The sequence below is a fragment of the Mytilus californianus genome, unplaced genomic scaffold (assembly GCF_021869535.1).
Source record: "Mytilus californianus isolate M0D057914Y unplaced genomic scaffold, xbMytCali1.0.p SCAF_3, whole genome shotgun sequence".
Classification (NCBI taxonomy): Eukaryota; Metazoa; Mollusca; class Bivalvia; order Mytilida; family Mytilidae; genus Mytilus; species Mytilus californianus.
In genome coordinates, this window is record NW_026262679.1 from 99,679,828 (window position 1) to 99,696,574 (window position 16,747).

General features: G+C 32.4%; 2 protein-coding genes across 12 annotated transcripts in view; one reads left to right on the forward strand and one right to left on the reverse strand.

The window, feature by feature from the left end:
* LOC127735523 (centrosomal protein of 120 kDa-like) overlaps window positions 1-2,418 on the reverse strand; it is a 44,437-nt gene extending 42,019 nt beyond the window's left edge. The window contains exon 1 of the mRNA XM_052245705.1: window positions 2,262-2,418. Within this exon, the coding sequence (XP_052101665.1) occupies window positions 2,262-2,307 (46 nt within the window). The 5' untranslated portion in view covers window positions 2,308-2,418. The remainder of the gene's footprint in view (window positions 1-2,261) is intronic.
* Window positions 2,419-2,831: 413 nt separating this feature from the next.
* The window catches only part of LOC127735531 (casein kinase I-like), a 53,504-nt gene continuing 39,588 nt past the window's right edge, over window positions 2,832-16,747 (forward strand). For 9 of the 11 annotated variants that reach the window (XM_052245722.1, XM_052245721.1, XM_052245726.1 and 6 more), the window contains exons 1-2: window positions 2,832-3,367; window positions 16,485-16,525. In XM_052245722.1, coding sequence (XP_052101682.1) covers window positions 3,181-3,367; window positions 16,485-16,525 — 228 coding nt within the window. In that variant the 5' untranslated portion in view covers window positions 2,832-3,180. The remainder of the gene's footprint in view (window positions 3,368-16,484; window positions 16,526-16,747) is intronic. The other 2 variants (XM_052245730.1, XM_052245729.1) reach the window with 1 other exon arrangement.

A 16,747-nucleotide genomic window follows, 5' to 3' on the forward strand; every position in this document is an offset into this window, starting at 1 on the left:
TTAGTTTTTAGGTCACCAATTTCAAAATTGTAATTCTACTATAAATAACTCATTTTACTGCTGGTATTAAACTTTTAAAAATATAACGTCTTTGAATTATACATTGTATCTGGTTAAGGGTTCAGTTCCCAAATCAACCCACTCTCAATTATCTAAATATATCATTTAAAAATAACCCAGATGAAACTGACAGATATGATGGACTTAAAAGATTTGTAAACTTATCAACCACTTCTATAGCTTTGATTGATATACAGAAACCCTATAGCTAGACATTGTGAAATCAGTTATCAGCTTAAATTAGCAATGCTTTAATTGGCCAAGCAATTCTTGAAAAAACAACAAATCATTAGATACATACTTGGGGAAAATTTTTCAGGACTTTTTTTTTTATTAATTGAAGTCGTTATATACGAGACTAATGCATGAAATACTTACAACACATTAATATATTAAGCCAAATGACTAAACCTACTTAAGGCCAAAAAAAAATATATACAGATAATAATAAACAGACATATATTTTTTTTGGCCTAATAGTAATAGAGTTAAATTTAAGTGCAATAGTGGATCCAAAATTCTTTCTTAATCCGCCAAGGGTGGAGAGAGGACTGGATCGTAACCCTTGGCTAGCAAAGATGACCTGTTCGATTCGTAACTAGGTTGTTTCATAACTGAGAAGTTTCTTACCTGTTGTAATTATTTATATAGTTATAAAGTGTCTTTAGTCTTGGCTAAATTAAACAGTTAAAGACAATACATATAAATTGATTCACAAGTCTTGTCTCTGGAAGTGTACAATTTTTAGAAATGTCTATATATTGAAGCAAAAACAAATTTCTTGTGTTTTCTTTATATAGTACAGGAACAGATTTAAATAAACTATTTCATTTTTCAAAGTTCTGCATACTTGATACACTTTTTATATCAAAAAAAATGTTCAAAGTGTTAAAGAATTTATAATGATTTAGTAATAATCTAAAACAGTTTTTGATTATTTAAATTTGGGTTACTGCTGCTGGACACCCATTACTTTTACCCCGTACACTGCACCACCAAAAGGTCTTATGGTTTCGCTGTCTTTGAAATGTGAAAAAAAACTGTGAAGAAGAATGGATGTTTAGAACGCAATTCGACTTATCATCAAGTTCTTTCAAAACAAAGCTTCATGGGTAGGTGAGAGAAAAGTACAGTCATTAAAACATCTCAACATAGTGAAGAAATTTAAACCAGACTTTGTTTTCATAGATTGGAGAGAATGACATCTGTGACAAATTATCTGCATTACACACAGCATCAGAGATTGTGCAACTCGCAAAAGATGTCAAGCGCTTGGGTGTTCATTCTGTAGTGATAGGCTCCATCATCATCAGACCAAACACGAGAAACATGAAAGAAACAACTTATGATAGATTAATAAAGAACTAAGCAAAATAAAGATGAGTGGTGTCAAGTATTGGAGACAATAATGAACGTAGCAGGAGATCAAATACTTTGAAAGTATTATTAGACAAGGTACATCTAAATGATTATGGACAATTTAAATTTTTCTGTTCTTTTCATATATGTGCAAAACTGGACTTGTAAAATGTGGAATTATGTGCAATGGTCTCCCTAAATAATTGTAATTGATGATCATTTTTTTAATAAATGCTATATAAACATTTACCAATAAGTGTTTTAATATTTTATAATCGAAATATTTATGTTACAATTCTTCTATAACCTACAATTTATATTATCATACATGTGTAGCATTATTATATAAGGTTACGAAACGTCTCAGTTACAAATCAACTATGAATGAAACGCCTAGCACCCGTTGACATATTGTTCATTCATTGTAGATATTGCAATGTCATATTTCATTTTACCATAGGGAACTGGACATGGATGAAAAGTATCCCATAATAATGCAAGTTTCATCCTCTTTCACAGTTAAAACTTCCTGATCTCATATTATTTAAATCAAAAGATCCTATATGGACCTCCTGCAACATTATCTCCCTTTAATATTGTAATAGACTTCAGAAAATTATGAAATAACATATGATTTACATAACAGACAATTCAGGAAAGGGAATTTGATATTCTCTTTGCAAAGTAAACAAAAAACTGTCGTGCCAAAAACTGTAAAGTAAAATTTAACGTGCAGAATTTTCAATGTTGCCGTTCGCTCAAGATGCTAAAACGAGAACGGACGTGTTTCACTGTTTAGAATTCCTCAACAAACAAAATATAATTTTCTATGTTTCTTTTACCCTCCAACACAGAAATGACAACTAAGAATTTTTCCTTTTCAACCATTCTTCCAAAATTCTTAGTTATATGTACGCTGATCTGTTAAAAGAGGCAATATTTCATCAAAAGTTCTTGAACATCTGACTTTGTTTGAAAACAGCCGCCATATTGATGCAAATTTATTGACGGAAATGACGTAAAATGGGGTGACCCTAATATCCACTTTAAAATTTTCAATTGAAAATAGCTTGATTTAGAAAATAAGTACTGTAACTTTGTTGAAAAATTGGACAACACATGGGTTTTAAAGGACAAAAGCATTGTCGATTTATTTTGTAGACTAAATCAACTGTTTACAAGTAAATAATATAAACCGCCTGGTAACGGGAATTCCCGACCTGCGCAAACTGCCGGCTAACGTATCACGACGTTCCGGTTGCAGAAAATATAGTTCGATATTAACTATCAATTTCTTTTATTTTTGTTTTTTCAAAATTCTTGAAGGTGCATCTAAGCAATTTGAATTAATGTGAAGTTATTGGAATGTAAATATGTTTTAAAAAGTCTGTCGTTTACGAAAAGCGGATTAATTTACTTGTCAAACAGCTGGTAAATGTAGTCCAGAACAAAAACTATGAAGTGGAAATGACAATAACATTTGGCCGATCTCGCAAATATGCTAGTCAATTACCTTAATTTTGGACACTTTACAAGAGAGTTAGTCAATGTGTCATCTCAAGGCTGGGGTTAACTAAGCTATCAGTTCTAAATTCATACATAAATATTGTTATCCGGCATAAAATGATCGACAACTCTGACACATTTCATGTGCTGGAACATGTACTCTCATATCATCTTCTATCGCTGGTGGTTATTTCACGTTAACATTTGTAGATAACATTTAGTAGAGACGCGTGTGTGTGTTTGAATTTAATTAGTATGCAGAAAAGACCCGAATACGAAAAAAGTGAAGATCAAAGTAGACGTAAAACTAGTGGAAGAAGCATGCACACGTCTGGAAGACCAGGCCCACCAGGCTCCAGCAATTCTGGGGTTCTTATGGTTGGACCAAACTTTAGAGTTGGCAAGAAAATAGGGCATGGCAACTTTGGCGAAATACGCCTTGGTAAGAATTTGTCCCTAGTCATGCTTATCTCCCGTAATTCCTGCCAGTTTTAATGTTTTAATTTGTACATTTGATGTATACAAGCACCTATGTGTACACACTAAAGGAAGTTTGACAACTGTTTTTAAGAGTATTAAAAAAAGTATTTTGTCTATGAACATAGTAGCATGCAATTGATATGAACAAAAGTCAATAAAACATTAATGTGATTCCAATTAGCACATTTGGTTTCTTTAAATATAGAACACTTTAACTAAGTTCTTACTTCTGAGTATGATTTAAAAAAAAAAACATTTAGTTTCCAGTTTGGAAAACACTTGATTGGTCAAACATACTTTTGATACATGATCTGTAGAATGAAAACAACTGTGATTTTACATTGTGTTTAAGAGACTTTGATTTTGTAAAGACTGCCTAAAATTTTCTTTCCACCTAAGAGTGGATCTCATTGGGGTCTAAGCGTGATGTGGGATTGGCAAATTTTTTTTGTAAGCAGGAGACGTGAAAACGGGAAACAAAGTTGGGCGGGACACATGAAATTACAAGCGCTATTATTACAATGATAAGCATGAAACAGGATTCTGACAAAATAAGTGGGGTCTGGGATCAGAAACCCCCAATGTGACCCCCTAAAGGCAAGTATAAAGTGTTTGGATGCTGGGTTGCTCTCTAATTGATGTTTAGTGCGCATCTATATTTATTTACATAGTGAAACTATTTGCAATGTAGTTGAAAATCTTGTATTACATGTCGAAAACAAACTTGATTTGCTTAAAAAGAATTTATAGGCATATTTGTGGATACATTTTGATTATTAGCGCTACATGTATGTAATGTAATAAAGATGCCTTTGATTAATGTAATAGTACATCCAGTTTAAAGAATATCATATGTTTAGGACATGTTTTGGCACCTCAAGATGTGTCCAGATTTCAAAATCCTGAACATTGTATTAATACATTGTACTTTTTATTGGAAATCAGAATCGTTCATCCTGGGTTTGTTTGCCCTACTTTTATAAAAACATTACAAATATTAATGGTATTAATTAAGGTTTTATAAATTTATTCAGATATAATTATTTTTTTATTTTTAAAGGAAACATTAAAGAAATTATGTATTTTACAAAAGTTGTGAAAAAAACTTCGAGATATTTAAAAATTAATAGCTTAACTAATTAAGAGCAAATAATTTACATTGAGCAAAAAGGCAACTAAATAAAATAAAAAACACCGAATGGACCCAGATTCCTTTTCATTGAGCATTGTACAAAATGTATCTATGTTCACGGAAATGTATTTGATGGTTCCACACAACTTACCCTCTCTTAAAATGATACAATGTTTTTATTATATAATACATGAATTGTAGAAAAGGAAACTGGACTAATTGTCTAATTCTTTTTTCCCAGACGACCAATCGTTTGATAGCCTGAAAACATATTATTGTCTTGTCCAAAAATTATTCTAGAAAATAGCTTTTTGTGTTGGTAAAGTTGACTATGAATCCCATTTCCACTGACACAATTTTAAGATGAAATATAAACCCTTTGCCATACAAGATGGATAGAATAATAATTGGCTTTTACATATGCAATGTATAACGTTAATTCACACATCATATAGTCTCTCAGTGAGTCAGGGGAGGGAACCCTCCCTCATCTAACAATGTCTAGATTATACTTCAAAAACAGTCAGTATAGTTTAGTGGACCCACATTTTACAATTGTAATAGAACTGTTATGAATAGGGATTTAAACAAAATATACAATTATTGATAATTTGATTAATATTTAATGTGTAAAAAAAAAGAAGACATTTTTACATGACGTTGTACATGTATACATGTATATATATATATATTTAATATGTTACTAGTTTTGTTTCTTTTTGTAATAAAATGACTTTGTTCATATGATCTTGACAGTGCGACACCTTCATTTCATTCCTCAACTCCAGTGAATTTAAATACTTGTTAGCCAGAATGTACGTTATAATTTGTGAAATTGTCAGAACTTGAGCATACTCATTGCATTTTACATGTTTTAGTTGCACAACAGAATCAGTACCAAAAACTTTTTCAGTCTTAATAAATACCAATCGAAGCTACCTTGGCTCAATTCTTTTTAAATTTATTTTAGGTAAATCATTTTTGTCAGTCAAATGTTTATTCTGCATTTTTGATTGAATCTTTACATGTTATATTTAGTACTAGAAACCTATTCAGTAACATGTACATGGTTAATTAGTCCCCTACCGACGAAGTCGAAGGGGACTTTAGGTTTGCACTCTGTCCGTCTCCATCTGACAGTCCGGCAAATCAGTTTTCCAGACGTTTTTTCTTCATGCTTGAAGATATTGATTTGATATTTGGTATATTGTTTTATCATGACAAGTTCGATTTTCACGATTTTAGCTTTTCTCCTTGTTCAGTTAAAGCCCTTTCCCTAGAATTAAATTTTTGATGAAATACTTATTTAAAATTACTAGATTTCTGTTCAAAGGGAAATAACTCTCTTTTTTTTTAAAGATTTGTAAAAGACATTGTTTTAAGATAAATGACATTTTGGATTTTTTTCCTTTTCTTTTATAAATTGTTTGAAGAATTTAGTGGTAGGTTTGCTCCATTACAATGAATTTTTAACCAGTAGGGGACTATGTATTACCATGCAATACTCACAGAGTGCTTGCTACCTTTCATCTGACAGCTGATCAAGTGTTAAAGTTTCAATCAAAATTTTCTATCAGTGGTTATTTTTTTCCATTTAAATTTAAATAAGAACAGAAAGAAAGCCGCTGTAAGACCCCCCTTCGCGACTGACAGTCACAAAATAGTTGATATGGTCATACTAGATAATTTATAAACAATCAGCTATGCACTTATGCATCATACAATTATAACTCAGATGATTGTCTAGTTCCCTTTTCAACTGTAAACATTTTTAAATTTGCAAATGTACAATGGCACTGTTGTCCTAATGCTATTCATAAATCTTCAGTATTTGAGTTGTTTCAAAAATTGTGACAGTTCAATTGTTAAATTCTATAAAATGGCAGCCATGAAACTTTTGCATCCAAACAGAAATCAATTAAATGGCACCATCTTACTATAAAAAGATGAATCACAGTATCACTCATAAAGAATAAACAGCATTGGGTTATAAAATAGGCCAGACAAAGGTCAAGGCATCATGAAAATTGGACAGAGTGCAGACACTGCAGAGTTAACCCACTTCTTCCTGTAGGGAAGAACTTGAAGACAGAGGTAAGCTGTGCCCTTTGATTTTGGGCCAGCTAGAACACTGTTGGACATTTGAATGTTCTTTTTCTTGTTTTAAACTTTTAAGATAGAGGACATCCAGTGACTTGTTAAGGTCTCCAGTCTAGTTTTTAGGGATCTTTCTAGAGTTCATAAAGGTTTGTGATACTTTTAACACACTGACATATTGTGTATCCTTGAGGGTATCCTTCTCAGACCAGAAATATTTGATTGAAGTGGCTATATTGGGTTGGTAATTTCTACAACATGTACAAACGTATATACATTTTAAATGTACAAGTTATGATGTTCATAATGAGTTCATGTGTATTGAGCCTGTGGTCCCTTAAAGTCTATTACCAAGTGCATAATACATTGTATTCATAATTTCTGTTGTGTAAAGCAATTTATGTAGAACTAGGTCTTTTTGGTGGATTGAATAATGTGGAGATACTTTTTTGTAGAACCTCTCACAATTTTTTTTTTGCTGCAGAAGCTTTCTTATTGATGAGGATTACAGTATATATATACATTTGTAGCATGTTACTTATTGATTAATTCTGTTATTAAGCTGTTGATTCACTTACAAACCAATGACGACTTCCTTCATTTACATAATCATTACCATATATACAAATCCACCTATCTTGTCCCTCAATATCCACAAACCAGATCTAGGTCATTCTGGATCTTCTTTTACCATGAAAAAAAAATAAACTGATTATTAATTTATTCTCATTTTACCTGTCACATTAAACATGGTGTTACATTTAGTATTTACATTATCTTCAGTATTTTAGAGTGTTTGGCTGCTGATTTAGTTAATTGTCATTAAAGTTTTGAGATCTATTTAGGCAAATTTTTTTTACAAAAGTGTACTTTAGATTTAACCAATAAGCAGTATAGAAATAGTGTGAAATTTAATGATGCAATGAAGGCAAAACATTTCATTTAAAATATTAAAAAATCATGTGCTTTAATTTATGATTTTGTCAATTGTAAAAAAATAGCTTTACTTGTTCATTTATGAGTCAGGCTAATTTTAAGCCTGCTTTTCTACAATTCAATATAATAGTCATGGCTGTCATGCATATCATATGGAACAAAACTTATTTTTAAATCAATTGAAATGGTATATCGTAATATAAAAATAACTAAAATTTAAATTTTATTTCATTGAACTTCCCTGTTAATCATTTTATTTTGAGAATATAGAACATAACAAGTGGGGACGTGTCTTACTATTGAACATGGATTCATTAACTAGAGAGGAAGTCCTTGTTATTGACATCTTAAGAAGAAGGATGATAATTAAAATACCACATGTTCAGAACTTCAGTTCAGAACTAAGTGAACTAAACAATTGAATTGTGATCATCATGATCATGGTGATTTATTAATGTCTAATGGCAGTATTGAAAATTATAATAACATGTAATAAAATCATAAAGTCTGATCGTTGATTCAAAATTCTGAATAAATTTACTTCACCAACACTACTGTATCTCAAGGGTGAACTGAAAAACTTGTATGCATGTATTGCTTTATGTAATTATTAGGTTGTCAGGTTAAGTATAGATATACTTGCATATGTAGTGTTTCCTGCAGCTTTTGAAAAGGGCAGGGTAATTTTTCTCAGAGGGCACTCTTAGTGGATTGGCTACACTTTAAGGGCACCCTTTACCATGTTTATGCGGTGGAATACACTTTTAGGGCACTCTTTACATAGATATAAAGGCACTGTTATAGATAGGGATTTAATGGAATATACCTTTGTTTCATATTTATTGGTAAGAATTAAAGAAAAAAGGATATGCATATTAGGTTGTGAATTCCTTTTTGTAATAAAATTATCACTTATAGACTCAGCTAATAGAATCTTGATCATGTTCATTGTCCAACTGCCTCGTTTCAATCAATAACTCCAGTTATAAATTTTAATACTGGATCACTGAGACTGATTGTCTAATGATGTGTTGTGAAAGTTGACTTTGCATGACCAAGAGCATATGCAATGCATTGCTTTTAAGATGCACAAAAAATGTGCCAAATATATACCCTTTGGATCTCGCAAGTGTATACCAATCAAAGCAACCTTGGCTCATAACTGTACAAATAGTTTTAGGATATTCAAAGATTTGTATATCAAGACTTACTATACATATTCTTCTGCTTTTCATCTTTTTTCTATCTGTTTTTTGGTGTTTTTTTTTTTTTTTTTTTTATTGAAAGTTGTTGATTTTTTGTACTATTCAAAACTATATCAGCTGTATTCTTAACTATAATTTATTAAGATAACAACAGTATGAAAGCGTCTTAAATTTGCACCCAATCTGACGTCTCGACCGACGGAATAGTGTAAATAGAAAATATAAACAAACAGATGTAATGTTCATCCCATTCATCGTAAACTTATAACTCAAACGATCGCCTGGTTCCGTTTTAAATTGTCTACATTTTAAATTTGTAGAGGTACAAATCGATGTTGTCCCTATTAGATTCAATCATTACTAGTATTAGTACTCTGTCGCTTCAAAACTGTTCAAACATTACAAATTTTTTAAATTCAATAGCATGTCGGCCATTAAAATATTGATTTTCGTTCCCAGGGAAAGATCTCGAAATGGTCTTGCTAAAAGATGAATTGCAGAACCGATATTAAATTACGGCGGAGCGTTTGAAAATACGACTGAAAAGGGGCATGGCACCAAATTTTTTTCCTAAAAAGGGCAGGGCGCCATACCACGCCAAAACATCCTGCAGGAAACACTAATATGCTTCCAATAACAGTATCAACCTGATCCCCATAAGTTTCATTGAGAAGGTTCTCACCGTGACTGTCCTTCAAAGAAGTATATGTATCAAAACTTGGAAGTCCAGGCTTACTTAGGTGTTTTGTTTTAGAATTGTATTAAAAACTTGACCTGTCCTTCAGAGAAGTATATGTATCAAATTTAACTTGAAGTCCAGAATTCCTTAGGTGTTTTGTCTTAGAATTGTATTAAAATCTTTACCTTAGATTAAGGACATAATATTTACAAGTACCCGGTACAGATCTACTTGACACCCACTTTAAATACGGGTGTACAACTAAATGAGACCGCAAGCCACTAGATTCTTTTTATACGGCCGCAAACAAATTTTGCGGTCGTATATTGGTATGACGTTGGCGTCGTCGTCGTCCGAAGACACATTGGTTTTCGCACTCTAACTTTAGTTTAAGTGAATGGATCTCTATGAAATTTTACCATAAGGTTCAATACCACAAAAGGAAGGTTGGGATTGATTTTGGGGGTTATGGTACCAACAGTTAAGGAATAAGGGGCCAAAAATAAGCATTTTTATACGACCGCAAAAAAAATTTTGTGGTCGTATATTGGTATGACGTTGGCGTCGTCGGCGTCGTCCGAAGACACATTGGTTTTCGCACTCTAACTTTAGTTTAAGTGAATGGATCTTTATGAAATTTTACCACAAGGTTCAATACCACAAAAGGAAGGTTGGGATTGATTTTGGGGGTTATGGTAATAACAGTAAAGGAATTAGGGGCCAAAAAGGGGCCAAAAATAAGCATTTTTGTAACTTCCAGACATAACTTGTGTGTTAGTGTATGGATCTCTCTGACATTGTACCACAAGGTTCCATATCACTTAAGGAATGCTGGGATTGATTTTGGGGGTAATTGCCTCCAAATTTTAGGAATTAGGGGCCAAAAAAGGGGCAAAAAACAAGCATTTTTCTAGTTTCATGACAATAACTTGTGTGTAAGTGTATGGATCTTTCTGAAATTGTACTACAAGGTTTTATATCACAAAGGGAAAGCTGGGTTTGAGTTTGGGGGTAATTGCCCTAAACGTTTAGGAATTTGGGGCCAAAAAGGGGCCAAAAAACACATTTTTTTCTAGTTTCCAGACAATAACTTGTGTTCAAGTGTATGGATCTCTCTGAAATTGTTCTGCAAGGTACCATACCACAAAGGGAAGGCTGGGATTGAGTTTTGGGGTGATGAATCATAATGGGGGTTCAAAAAATTTTGGGGGGGGATTTATTTTTTTTTCCTTTTTTTTCTTTTTTTCCTTTTTTGTTTCTTTTAAAATTTTCCATTTTAAGTTGGTTATTTCTGATTTATATTTAAAATCAAATAATAATGATATGGTAGGAGATACACACCAAACAGGATGTGTAAATTATTATATAATAAGTATTGTGCAATAGCAAGAAATTTTCAATTGCACAGTATTGCACAATAGCAAGAAATCTTCAATTGCACAGTATTGCGCAATAGCAAGAAATCTTCAATTGCACAGTATTGCGCAATAGCAAGAAATATCCAATAGCACAATATTGCGCAATAGCAAGAAATTGTCAATTGTACAGTATTGAGCAATAGCAAGAAATATTTAATAGCACAGGATTGTGCAAAAGAAGATACTTCCTATAAATTGCTTATTTCTTGACCAATTTCAATGGGGTTTTATTCTTGATTTCATGGGGTTCTTTAATATGCTGAATATAACCGTGTATTTAGATTTTTGATTTTTGGGCCCCGTTATCAACTTTGTCCACATTGAGGTCCAAAGGGTCCAAAATTAAACTTTGTTTGATTTCATCAAAAATTGAATTATTGGGGTTCTTTGATATGCCGAATCTAACTGTGTATTTAGATTCTTAAATTTTGGTTCCGTTTTCAAATTACTCTACATTAAGGTCCAAAGGGTCCAAAATTAAACTTAGTTTGATTTTAACAAAAATTGAATTCTTAGGGTTCTTTGATATGCTGAATCTAAACATGTATTTAGATTTTTGATTATGGGCCCAGTTTTCAAGTTGGTCCAAATCGGGGTCCAAAATTAAACTTTGTTTGATTTCAACAAAAATTGAATATATGGGGTTCTTTGATATGCTGAATCTAACCATGTATTTAGATTTTTGATTTTTGGGCCCCGTTATCAACTTTGTCCACATTGAGGTCAAAAGGGTCCAAAATTAAACTTTGTTTGATTTCATCAAAAATTGAATTATTGGGGTTCTTTGATATGCCGAATCTAACCGTGTATTTAGATTCTTAATTTTTGGTTCCGTTTTCAAATTGGTCTACATTAAGGTCCAAAGGGTCCAAAATTAAACTTAGTTTGATTTTAACAAAAATTTAATTCTTAGGGTTCTTTGATATGCTGAATCTAAACATGTATTTAGATTTTTGATTATGGGCCCAGTTTTCAAGTTGGTCCAAATCGGGGTCCAAAATTAAACTTTGTTTGATTTCAACAAAAATTGAATATATGGGGTTCTTTGATATGCTGAATCTAACCATGTATTTAGATTTTTGATTTTTGGGCCCCGTTATCAACTTTGTCCACATTGAGGTCAAAAGGGTCCGAAATTAAACTTTGTTTGATTTCATCAAAAATTGAATTCTTGGGGTTCTTTGATATGCTGAATCTAACCATGTATTTAGATTTTGGATATTGGACCATAATAGGTGAATGTCCAATTTAAAATTTTTAAGTTCTTAGACCACATTCAATCTGTGTTAGAAACCTATGCTGTGTCAAATATTTAATCACAATCCAAATCCAAAGCTGTATCAAGCTTGAATGTTGTGTCCATACTTCCCCCAACTGTTCAGGGTTCGACCTCTGCGGTCGTATCAAGCTGCGCCCTGCGGAGCATTTTATTGTAACTTCCAGACATAACTTGTGTGTTAGTGTATGGATCTCTCTGACATTGCACCACAAGGTTCCATATCACAAAGGGAATGCTGCGATTGATTTTGGGGGTAATTGCCTCCAAATTTTGGGAATTAGGGGACAAAAAAGGGGCAAAAAAAAGCATTTTTCTAGTTTCATGACAATAACTTGTGTGTTAGTGTATGGATCTCTCTGAAATTGTACTGCAAGGTACCATACCACAAATGGAAGGCTGGTATTGATTTTGGGGGTAATTGCCTCTAAATTTTAGGAATTAGGGGCCAAAAAGGGCCAAAAATAAGCATTTTTCTAGTTTCCGGACAATAACTTGTGTGTAAGTGTATGGATCTTTATGAAATTGTACTACAAGGTACCATACCACAAAGGGAAGGCTGGGATTGATTTTGGGGGTAATTCCCTCAAAATTTTAGTAATTAGGGGCCATAAAAGGGCAAAAAAACAAGCATTTTTCTAGTTTCCGGACAATAACTTGTGTGTAAGTGTATGGATCTTTATGAAATTGTACTACAAGGTTCCATATCACAAAGGGAAAGCTGGGTTTGAGTGTGGGGGTTATTGCCCTAAACGTTTAGGAATTTGAGGCCAAAAAGGGGCCAAAAAACAAGCATTTTTCTAGTTTCCAGACAATAACTTGTGTTCAAGTGTATGGATCTCTCTGAAATTGTACTTCAAAGTACCATAAAAAGGGAAGAGTTTGGGGGTGATGAATCATAAGGGGGTTCAAAAAATTTGGGGGGGGGGGATTTTTTTTCCCTTTTTTTTTCTTTAAAATTTTCCATTTTAGATTGGTTATTTCTGATTTATATATAAAAGCAAATAATAATGATATGGTTTGAATAGGTAAATTAAAAAAAATTTAAGTTCTTAGACCACATTCATCCTTGTGTCAGAAACCTATGCTGTGTCAAATATTTAATCACAATCCAAATTCAGTGCTTTATCAAGCTTGAATGTTGTGTCCATACTTGCCCAAACTGTTCAGGGTTGGACCTCTGCGGTCGTATCAAGCTGCACCCAGCGGAGCATTTTATCTATATATTTGTCAGTGTTTGAATCTCCTGAACAATTTCAGTTGTGTGTACAAATTTAATTTAGAGATTCCCAATAGTCAAATCAGTTTACAAGCTGTTGGTAAGGAAAAGTCTAACTCAAAATGTTGGTGAAATGGCTAGCGTGGGCAGTGATATACCTCCAAAATACTGCACCTCTGGGGATACTTTTATCTATTCACTATTTTATACTAATAATTTTATTGGTATATTCATTTAATGAAAATTCACAGTAGTACAGAATTGCAAATTGTGATAAAAAAAAAACTCATATTGAAATGCCATATAATGATATTTCTTTGACAAGAAGTTGAAAATATTTATTCTGGTCAGAAATTTGGATTAGTGTCTCATTTATAAATTACCCTCATCTTCTTCATTCTTCAAAACTAGAGACACTTGGAAAAACAGATATGTTATAATGAAACATACTACAGTCAGTGGCAGATCCAGAAATTCATAAGTGGTGGCCCACTGAATGCCTAAGAGGGGGCCCCGCTCTGGTCATGCTTCAGTGATTCTCTATATAATCAACCAAATTTTACCCAGAAAAGAGGGGGGGGCCTTTAAATCCGCTTCTGACAGTTTTGTACATTGTAACTAGTGGAGTTTTCTTGGATCTGTAATGTATGGGACTGCATATATTGATACATGTACCTTCAAAAATACTTGAAATAAGCCTTTACTTGTTTAATGACCAATAGATCAATTAAACAGACAGGAGCGTGAATTTGAAAGGCCTCAACATTTTGCTTTACAGGTTTTAAGTGTTCAGATTTTTTTCCAATCTTGAAATGTGTGTTTCTCTTGCTGTTGAGAGAATTTTTTATTCAAATATATATTTCCTGTAAGAATTGGCTATGCACTTTAGTAAAGGTGTAAATAATCAATACCTACATATGTATTATGATTAGATTTAATCCTGTTGATCTGGGGAATATAAAGAAATTCTTAGATAAATCCAGGCAATACATAATTATGTCTAGGGGGTCTGGTTAATGAACTTCCTGATGGGGGGTAAACAATTAATTGATTGGAGTCAGGTGCACCTGTTGCTTGCTCATGTTTTATCAGAATTAAAGGATTACCCTACTTTTGAAATTTGTCAATAAAATCAATAATTTACAAGTACAATGTAATAAAAATGTTAAATGAGTTTAAGTTTATGGTCAAATGTTTGTGATGAAATTTTTTTTATACTTTCATATATTATAATGTTTTTCCCTGAAATGGCCATGGTCAGGGGAATTGTTAATACATGTATTCCACATGTGACCGTCCAGTTTATTTTATTCATATACTATGTGCAAAATTCAAGTTTGATGTAGTATCTGTGCTTCTGGGTGGATTTATTTCTTTATTTTGTTGATTTAGTTACATTGTATTTTCTGGAACTAAAAAGGGGTGGTTATGCACTTAGGGTGACCAGAATAAAGTGAAAATACATTTTGTATGATTTAGAAGACCCCAAGCCCTCATTAATTAACAGTGTATTGCAATGTACATGTATTATGAACTAGAAATGTTTTCTGACATTTCCCTACCATAAATTATTTGATTAGATACAATCAATTGATTTAGTGGTCACTTGAATATTTATCTCATTGAAATAGTCCTTGAATGGGTTTATAATCCTACACTTATAAATGACAGCATTAATTAGTTCCCACTGATCCTAGGAGCAGAATTACACACTTCATTAACTAATAGTGATCAATAAAACACTGTCGCAAGGCTTTATAAATGGTGGTGTGTGCTAAATCAAATCAGTGAACTTTTGAGGTATTTTGAGAATTGTCTCTTGTAGTATTATACATATATTTTTTTTTTAAATGTTCGGTACAACTGACAACAAAACATGTTTGCATTTGTTTACCTCTCTACATGTTAAAAGCAAAACTTCCATTTAAACCCACTTCATGTATGACTATGCTTATTTGCTCAAGTTTACCTCAACTAAATGTTATGAACTTATTCACAATGCCTATTACCACAAAACACAGATCAAGTTTGAATTTAGGTGTCACTTTTACCTTTCTAGAGTTATGCCCCTTTACAATTTTTCGTTTCCATTCTCTACTTAAAGTTTTCCTCAACCAAATGCTATGAAACTTATACACAATGCTTATTACCACAAAACTCAGATCATGTACGAATTTGGGTACCGTCAATTTTACCGTTCTTGAGTTGTGTCCCTTTATAATGTTATATGCAAGCAGGGGCATCATCTGTGTCCCATGGACACATTCCCCATTTATTTTATATGAATGGTGGTACACTTCCAAAGGATCTAGATTTATAATTGGTTGAAAAAAATTTGTCCTACATGACTTGGTACAGGCTCAAACTGTGTTGTAGTTAATAGAGTTTTATGTTGACAAAAACCTTTCTCTTACCCCTTCTATGGCATAAAAGAGAAACACATTGATGTATTATTTGAGTGTTGTCTGTCAACTGGTACTATCTCATCTATGAATTTGTAACAGATCTTCATGAAAAAAAACATTTCAGTTGTAACAGTTGTCATGGTAGTCTCAAATTCTAATTTAAAGTTATCTGGGTAATGGGTCATCTGGTAAAATTAAAAAGGAATAGACTCATAATAGGATTTTTGATTTCAACTTTATTGTAATGAAAACAACATAAATTTCATGTGTCCAAAGCGCTTTTCTGGATTTACCTTCCTCGGGAAGGCTCAAAAGTTAAATATTTGAAAGCCTAAATGTATAAGTATTAAAGTTGAAGAGACCCACATGCATCTTGGGTTCATTTGCATGTGTAAAAGTTCATAACGACTCTATATTATCAGTTGAAGTCAATGTAGACTTACAATTGAAGTGTATTTCCAATGGTAAATTGTAATACATGTAGTACAACTGATGATGCATGAAGACATGGTACATTAACATGGAGGACATATCCATGATTTATTTGAAACAAGGTTTAAAACTGGTGGCAATTAAAAATTAACAGACAGTAGACCTAATAAACAGCTACCAAAGTGCTTTCTTTATTAATATTTACATGATTCTTAGAAGTTGATAATCATTGTATTGAAGTTGAACTGTCAGACTTACTTTATTAATTTATTCTTTTCAGGGAAGAATCTGTACAATAATGAACATGTGGCCATAAAATTGGTAAGTTTAAAGTACTGTTGTCTTTACCAATAAACAAAGGAATTGATTTGATTATTGAGGAAGGGAAATGTTGAGAAAAAAGAAAGTGGAATTTACATTTCAGACAACTTTAAAAATACTCAGAAATCTATTTTAAATTAAAGGAAACGGAATGGCAAATATGAGATAAAAAAGGGAAAGCATTTTTGTTTAGCCTGCGACTTATGTCGCAAAAGCAAGACA